Source organism: Stomoxys calcitrans, chromosome 5 (genome assembly GCF_963082655.1).
Source record: "Stomoxys calcitrans chromosome 5, idStoCalc2.1, whole genome shotgun sequence".
In the NCBI taxonomy this organism is placed as follows: Eukaryota; Metazoa; Arthropoda; class Insecta; order Diptera; family Muscidae; genus Stomoxys; species Stomoxys calcitrans.
In genome coordinates, this window is record NC_081556.1 from 149,181,485 (window position 1) to 149,190,528 (window position 9,044).

The window sequence follows — 9,044 nt, forward strand, 5'->3', positions numbered from 1 at the left end:
AACCATACCACACAAACACCGAACTAGTAACATACTCAAAATCAGAGTTGCACTAATCATTGATTTTTACAGATAGCGCATTCAATATTTTGTTGTTGGACAACTGCCACTACCTGTAAATGAATATATTTTGAGTAAAACCCCGTTTACACCGCTCATTAAATCCGGATTTAAAGCTCTCCTCAGCTGATTTATAAAGGGAAAACAGATGATCGAGCCATTAAATCTGGGTTTCAAGAGCAGTGTAAACGGGGTTCAACAATGTGCTTCACTACACCTCTCATAACATAATAACCAGGTAGTGTACCAGTAAATTTTTTTTCTCGCGCAGTTTTGGTTGTTTGTTTGTATTAAAGTTAAGAACCATAACTCACACAAAAAACGAAAAATGCCGTGAACTCAAATGAATCACATACTCAAAATCAAAGTTGTACCAATCACTGATTTTGAGACATAGTGCACTCAATATTTTGTTGTTGGGCAACTTCCACTACCTGTAAATGAATATATGTTGCTACCGCTTGATTTTTCTTACCACAGGGTTCTCATTTTAAATTCTTATAATGGAGCTTTAAGATTTTCTCAAAAGGTTATAAAATCTACACAGAAAACTCCTACTCGTGTCAAGGCGGATTAAAAAAGGTGGTCTCACGCGAACAGCTGTTAACAGCCGGCCAGGTTTAGCGGTATTAAAATCAAGATTTTTGTTTGCATTCTCTTTGTGGTTATTTTCTTTCTCGCATATTCTCTGCTCATGTATGCACACGTACACAAATTTCTTTGTGTGTGTTGGCAAAACGTCGATCAGCTTGATGGCAAGATGGCGGATTGCACCGTATGATTTGTGCTTGTTGTACAAATGAAACCACATTTAATTGTTTTGCCATGTACTCATGTAAAACAACGTATAATTGACATTTTCTAAGCCAAACTTTTTAACTGAAGCGCCAAAAAGCAAAACGTCAAGAAACCGTTTTTTAACAAAATACGGGACTCAAGAAATTTAACATCAAATTTTTTGTTTCACTCAAGGCTTTTTTAAATCGCCTTCCAATTTAATACTCTCGAATTCTACTTTACAGGTATAAACTTAAAATCTGGCTATCACTTTTCAATATTAGACCGGCAACCTCTTTCAATTTAAATTATATTACAACAAACAAAACATTCACACTCATACATACAAAAAACTACAACAAAAAAACGAGTTATTAATAATAGTTAGTAAAGGATCATTAGGTGTTAAAACTTCTTTGTCTCGCGTTTAATTTTAATTTTGCTTATATATATAAACCAAAACCAACAAAAAAAATCTAAATTGCTTTAGTTGTACGAATTCATTTTCTATTTTTAAAATCGGTTATGTGATATATTTCCTTCTCTAAATTTGTTTCATTTTTGTTCAACAACTTATTTTTAAACATTTCTAGTTTTTCCTCTCTCTCACACTATCTCTCTCAATACAGTCTTGTTTCTCATTCTCATAAAATTATTGAAATACATTAAGTAATAATTGACTCATAATAGTAGAGAAGAAAAATAAAAAGGAACAAACTACTACGGATAATATCTGAAGGCAAAAAAACTTGAATAAAAAAAAAATCTAACAACCAACAGATTCGAAAAACAAAGAGTCCTTAAAAAACAAACAAAGAAAAACAACACACATTTGTATGTAAAAGTGAAAAAACCAAAAACAAAGATGTAATGGAATCTCCCAGTGTTAGAGAGGGATAATCTTGAATTAATATAAAATTATATATTATATAATAAAAAAAAATTAAAATTAATAAAGAAACGGTAAACCAAAAAAAGAGCTTAATATTTTCTTTATAGGTTTCTACCTGGCAGTGGCCGGTTTGGGAGAAGTATGTGTTTTGTAGATGTGAGCTTGGAATGCCAAGCATCTCAATATTCTTGATATTACAGGGTAGCTGACACAAAATGAGAATATATATTTTGTATTGATTCAAATGTGTGGAACTAATCTAATGGGTTGATTATGGATTGCAACTCAACAATAGTTGCGTTGCCAGGAGATACAACTTTGAAATAAAAATCTGTATCAGGATTCACTTAACAAGATTGTGTTAATTGATCAGCAGGATTCACTAAATAAGGTTAAGCCCAAGGCGGATTTAACAAGGTGAACAGCTGTTAACATCCGGCCATGTTTGACGGTATTAAGATGAAAGATTTTTGTTTGCACTTTCTTTGTTGTTATCTTCTTTCTCCCATATTCTCTGCTCATGTACGCACACGCACATAAATTTGTTTATGTGTGTTGGCAAAACGTCGATCAGCTTGTTAGATTTGTGGTTGTTGTTGAACCACCACCAAGCTATCAGCCGACATACAATTTTTTTTTAATTTTTGGCAGTACTTGGTATTGACAACTTACAACTTGTTTTTTTTTTACATTTATTCTTTGTTAACGTTTTTTACTATTCGATGACATTTTCAATCGGCAGATTTGGCAGGCTTAATAATGTTCATGGGACCTATCCACTTTATGTTCTCGCAAGTGACTATTTGTGAGTCCAGAGCAATCAGCTAACATATTGGGTTGCCCAAAAAGTAATTGCGGAATTTTTTAAAAGAAAGTAAATGCAGTTTTAATCAGATTTAGAATGAACTTTAATCAAATATACTTTTTTTTACACTTTTTTCCTAAAGCAAGCTAAAAGTAACAGCTGGTAACTGACAGAAGAAAGAATGCAATTACAGAGTCACAAGCTGTGAAAAAATTTGTCAACGCCGACTATATGAAAAATCCGCAATTACTTTTTGGGCAACCTAATACAATATTTTGAGTTTTTGCCGTTGCTCAACATTCAACTTTTTTTTTGCATTGCATTTAAAATTTTTTTTTTCATAAATATTATGATAAAATCATTTATATCATGGACATTTTTCATTCTGAGTACGAATAGAGTGCGATCCAATCGGTATGTATTCTCCTATTTATTGTGCTACACGTATGTTCGATGAAATAAAAGCTCGATTTAAGCGAAAAAGTTGCATATTTATTGCAAAATCCATTTGATGCTCACAACTTTCAGAGTTGTCATCTTTGAAAATACATATGACAACACATATCGTGTGATACCAGCTTAAGCATTCAAAAGGTCTTGTTTTGTACTATTTAAAATACACATTTAAGAACCTAGAGCCCATTTTACAGATATTTATAACAGTAGCTTCAAATCAGATCACATAATGCATCATGGCTGAGTTATTTTATAGGTTGTCTCATTTGTACAACATAAAAACCATATGGTGAAATCGCCATCAGAAAGTGTGCGTACATGAGCAGAGAATATGCAAGAAAGAAAATAATAACAAAGAGAACGCAAACAAAAATCGTACATCTTAATACCGTAAAATCTGACCGGCTATGAACAGCTGTTCGCGTGAGACCACCTTTTTAAATCCGCCTTGGCTGCAACCATGAGGTAGCGTACCGTAAACAGCTGAGTACATTTTTTTCTTGCGAAGTGCACTATCTTTCAATGAGTTGTGGTGTGCGTATTATATTGGGTTGCCCAAAAAGGAATTGCGGATTTTTTAAATGAAAGTAAATGCATTTTTAATAAAACTTAGAATGAACTTTAATCAAATATACTTTTTTACACTTTTTTTCTAAAGCAAGCTAAAAGTAACAGCTGATAACTGACGGAAGAAAGAATGCAATTACAGAGTCACAAGCTGTGAAAAAATTTGTCAACGCCGACTATATGAAAAATCCGCAATTACTTTTTGGACAACCCAATAGTTAAGAACCATAACACATAAACAACGAAAAATGGCGCGAACTAGTTACTCAAAATCGGAGTTGCACGACTTTGACAGATAGTGTACTCAATATTTGATGTTGGGCAACTGCCAAATAAATGAATATATCTTGGCTGCAACCCATGGTACAATTAAGGTGGCGTCATTAGCACAACAACAAAAACCTACTCCCAACGAAACTACCTTGAGTGGCAACTACCGTAAATTGAAATGTCAAAGTGGTTTTAGAAATAAACTTTGTTTGTGTGTTTTTATATTTATATTTCCATCCTTATAACACTGTTTTGCTTATGTGTAGAATATCGGATCAAATAAAACATCCCCTCAAGATTTCAGAAAAAATATACAGCTGTGTTATCAATCCTTTGACATTTAGATTGGGTTGGTATTCTATTCTGCTTACGGAATGGCTGCTGAAATTTTTAATTGTTTCGCGAGCGAAATTTGACAGCAAACAAATGTTTTTGTTTCCATACTAAAACACGTTTCTTTATCTGCACTTATTGTTTTCTCTATTTTATATATTTTTTCTCAAATATATATCAAATCAATAAAACAAACTTAAATGATGCCGGCAATAGTTTCAAGTGTTGGCACTATAGTAGTTTTTTGCCATTTTCTTTATTATATACAGAGTATAACTTTTCCGCCGATTTTCAGCCAACGTTTCGCCCACGTTTTTTTATATGGATTTTGACAGCATTCGGCTCGAAAAACTGAACAGAATACCAGGATGCACTTATAAAGTGAGGTCATGCGAACAGCTGAGTAAAATTTATGATATCAAAGGATTGATAGCACAGCTGTGACTGTATTCTAAAATCTTAAAAATATGTTCTATTTTATCCGATATACCACACATAAGCAACAAAACAGAGTTATAATGATGTAAATACACATTTGAAGAAGATAAGTTGTAAAACCAAGTTTATTTCTAAAACCACTTTGACATTTCAATATACGACATTCGCCACTCAAGGTAGTTTCTTTGGGGGAGCTTTTACCGGTTCCTAAAATTATTCATTATTTACCGTAACGTATAAACGCATGATATTTATTCACTAACTAATTTCTTATGCTTTGCGTACACTAAACGTCAACATTGATGAAGCACTAATTCACTTTGGCGCCTTTAATTCCATTTTTCATTAGCATTTTTCAGGTTGTGCAGTAAAGTTAGTTGTTTTGATAAAAGTTTTTGAAAGGTTTTTTTAGTTTTGTTATAATGAAGTGCAAAATACCTGAAATATCTTGGCATAACCGCGATCCAGTGTTGAGCGTTGATATACAACCGAAAACTTCATCGACAAACATCTATCGTTTGGCTTCTGGCGGAACGGATGCTCACGTCTTGATATGGTACATGAAATTAACTTCTGGCGAGCATGGAGACATTGAATTGGATTTGGCCGCTGACTTGACTAGGCACCAGCGAGCAGTCAATGCTGTTAAATGGTCACCCAACGGAGAACTGTTGGCTTCCGGTGATGACGAAAGTGTTGTTTTCATATGGAAGCAGAAATCGGACAATGAACCCATTAATATCTTAGACCCCACTAATGAACAGGACAAAGAAGTGTGGATCACTTTGAAAGTTTTGCGTGGTCACATGGAAGATATTTACGACTTAAGCTGGTCGCCAAATTCATTGTTTTTAGTTTCTGGATCTGTGGACAACTCTGCCATGGTCTGGGACGTTCAAAAAGGAAAATCATTAGCCATTTTGAGTGACCACAAAGGATTCGTTCAAGGTGTTGCGTGGGATCCCAAAAATCAGTACATAGCAACATTAAGTACTGATAGGTAAGTTGTTACTTCATTGTCAGTGTCCCACTTTATTCTAATTTATTTCTTTCGCCTGTATATAGGTATTTAAGAATATTTGACATACAAACCAAAAAAGTGCTGCACCGCATTAGGAAAGGAACACTTCCTGTGCCCGAAGATAATGCTTTGCATGGCAAAACTATGCATCTCTTTCATGATGATACATTGCAAACATTTTTCCGCCGTCTAAGCTTCACTCCTGATGGTAAGCTTTTACTCACACCTGCTGGCGTTACAGACTACGAGGGTTGTACACAACCTTTACATGCAACATATGTGTTTAGTCGTTATGGTTTCCGCCAACCGGCCATCATTTTGCCTTGCCCTGAACAATATACAGTGGCGGTTCGTTGCTCGCCCATTCTCTATAGTTTGAGACCACATGATCAGGAAAAAAATCCGCCCGTTGTGCCTTTGCCGTATCGTATGATTTTCGCTGTAGCCACCAAAAGTTGTGTCTACTTCTATGATACACAGCAAAAGCAGCCTTTTGCACTCATATCGAATATTCATTATACTCGTTTGACAGATATAACGTGGTCCAATGATGGTCGTATAGTTGTTGTCTCAAGTACTGATGGCTTTTGCTCGCTCATCACCTTCGAAGAGGGAGAGTTGGGAGAAGTTTATAAAGACTCTGATGCAGTGCTGGAAGCTGCTTTAGCCCAAGTTATTGCGAAAAATTCCAAGACCAAAAAATCAAAGGACAACGACAACAGATCAAGGAAACCTTCCATGGATGAGAATAGCCAGTCTAAAGAAGTGGGGACACAAGCTCAAAAGGAAGCATCGCTGGAAAAAATTGTTGAAAAGGACAATGCGATTGAAGCTTCAACTGGGGTCAATAAAACGGAAGAGACTAGTGAGGCAACCACTAAGGAAAACAATGAAAGTACAGAAGTGTCAAATGATACTCCCAAGGCCACTCCTATAGCCATTAAAAGAAAGCCTGTTTTAGAAACCAAGGTAAACAAGGAAAAAGAAATAACCAAAGCAACACCTATTGCAATCAAACGGAAGCCAGGACCAATTGATAATTCCGACAAGAATACACCAACTCCTATCGCCATTAAACGCAAGCCTGGTCCTGTTGAAACAAAACCTAGTGAAAATGTCGATGAGAAATCTGATACAACTGAAAATTTAAACACTGAAGAAAATACTCCCCCGAAGGCCACAAAACCTGTTATAATACTTGATAAGGAGATATTAGGTACAGACGAAAAATTTGAGTCTCCCGAGAAAAAGTGTCGTCCTGCTACACCCATATCCGTTAGAAGGCATCCGCGCACGCCCAGCAATACACAACAAACGCCAACACAATCAGCTGCTCAAAGCCCGACAACATTTTCAAAAGTCCTGCATCCCCAGAGCGAACAAACCACACCTTCTTCTTCTCTACAAAAACCAATAAAAACTCCACAAAGAGAAAAGAAACCCACACCCATAGCTGTTAGAAAAACACCAAGAAGTATTCCTGTGGTCAATACGCCCACGCTAGTTGAAGAAGCATTGGATGCTTGGCCTGTAAATAAGGATGCATTAAATACAAGTCCAACGATTGAAACGGACACACTAAATTCTCAGAAGACAGTGAAAGAAAGCGGTGTAACACCATTACCAAGTGAAGAGACATTCGATCGAACAGAAGACATTTGTTTAGTTTATGAAGAAACTGTGGAAGAGGCACCAGCACCACCAGTAATATCAACATCAACAACGTCAATACTTGTCAAGCAAACATCGGTATCCGAAGAGTCTTCCTCAAAAATTGAGAATAAAAGCGACGTTGCAGCTAATCCTGCAACACCGAGCAATAAAACTCCGCGTCGTGTAGCTTTGAAAACCATATCCACGCCTAAATCTAAAAAGAAGCTATTGGACTAGATGTAACTGTTGAATCGTTATTTGTTAAGAAGTTTTGGATTTGTATTGTCTATTCTCTAAGGTATTCGCGGTTCTCTTTAATACAAATATTCAAATGAAAAACTAAAAGTTTATTCTTTGGAAGGGGACAATGGTTTGGAGCATACGAAGTTTCCTTCAGAGAGAATATTACGACAACATTTTTTATGGAGAGGAAATTCAGACGAAATTTTCTGTGGATAACCAATTTAGACAAAGTTTTATATGAATAGCAAATTTCGACAAAATTTCTAAGAAATGACAAATTTTGACGAAATTTTCTATGAAATGACAAAATTTTCTACGGATATAAGATTTTGAAGCAATTTTCTATGCATAGCAAATTTTGACGAAATTTTCTATGACAAAAATTTGACATTTGCTTCAAATAGCAAATTTCGACGATATTTTCTACGGATAGCAAATTTCGACGAAATTTTCTATAAATAGCAAATTTTGCCGAAATTTTCTAATGATGGCACATTTCGACGAAATTTTCTATGGATAGCAAATTTGGACAAAATTTTCCATGGATAGCAAATTTCGAGGGCATTTGCTTGGAATAGCAAATTTCGACAGCATTTTCTACGGATAGCAAATTTTCTGTGGGTTGCAAATTTTGACGAAATTTTCTATAAATAGCAAATTTTGACATTTTCTATTGATGACACATTTCGACGAAATTTTCTATGGATAGAAAATTTGGACGACGACAAAAATTTTACGAAATTTTCTACGGATAGCAAATTTTGACGAAATTTTCTATGGGTAGCAAATTTCGACGAAATTGTCTTTAGATGGTAAATTTCGACAAAATTTCTCATGGACGAATTTCGTTGTAATTTAAATTTTTTTGGATAGCAAATTTCGACGAAATTTTCTATAGATGGCAAATTTCGACGAAATTTTCTTTGAAATTTCAACGAAATTCTACAAAAACAAATTTTTCCGTGGATAGCAAATTCAAACAATATTTTCTATGACAAAATCTTCGAATTGCAAATTTCGACGAAATTTTTTATGACAAAAATTTGACGAAATTTTTTGTAACAAAAATTTGACGAAATTTTCTACGCATATCAAATTTTGAAATTTTCTTTAGATGGCAAATATCGACGAAATTTTTTATGACAGAAATTTGACGAAATTTTCTATAGATGGCAAATTTTCTATGCATAGCAAATTTCGACGAAATTTTCTATAACAAAAATTTTACATTTCTTCGAATAGCGAATTTCGACACAATTTTCTACGGATAGCAAATCTAAACGAAATTATCTGTGGAAAGCAAATTTGCACTAAATTTGTATGGATGAAATTTTCTATGACAAAATTTTTTTCGAATAGCAAATTTCGAGGAAATTTTCGACGAATAGCAAATTTAGACGAAATTTTCGACGGATAGCAAATTTCGAACAAATTTTCTATAGATAGCACACTTCGACAAAACTTTCCAATGATAGCTAATTTCTACAATATTTCTATAGATAGTTTATTTTGAAGTTTGTTTCTAAAGA

General features: G+C 34.5%; 1 protein-coding gene across 1 annotated transcript; it reads left to right on the plus strand.

Annotated features, from left to right (window-relative positions):
- Positions 1-4,964: 4,964 nt before the first annotated feature.
- LOC106084648 (chromatin assembly factor 1 subunit B) lies at positions 4,965-7,608 on the plus strand. Its single transcript, XM_013248500.2, has 2 exons — positions 4,965-5,598; positions 5,664-7,608. The coding sequence occupies exons 1-2, from the start codon at positions 5,021-5,023 to the stop codon at positions 7,507-7,509; spliced, it is 2,424 nt and encodes an 807-aa protein (XP_013103954.2). The 5' UTR covers positions 4,965-5,020; the 3' UTR covers positions 7,510-7,608.
- Positions 7,609-9,044: the final 1,436 nt, after the last annotated feature.

Excerpts from the sequence above, each read along its gene's own strand:
- LOC106084648 (XM_013248500.2), top strand. The coding sequence starts at position 5,021 with ATGAAGTGCAAAATACCTGAAATATCTTGGCATAACCGCGATCCAGTG. Across the intron at positions 5,599-5,663 it reads GCAACATTAAGTACTGATAG|GTATTTAAGAATATTTGACA; the intron begins GTAAGTTGTTAC and ends GCCTGTATATAG.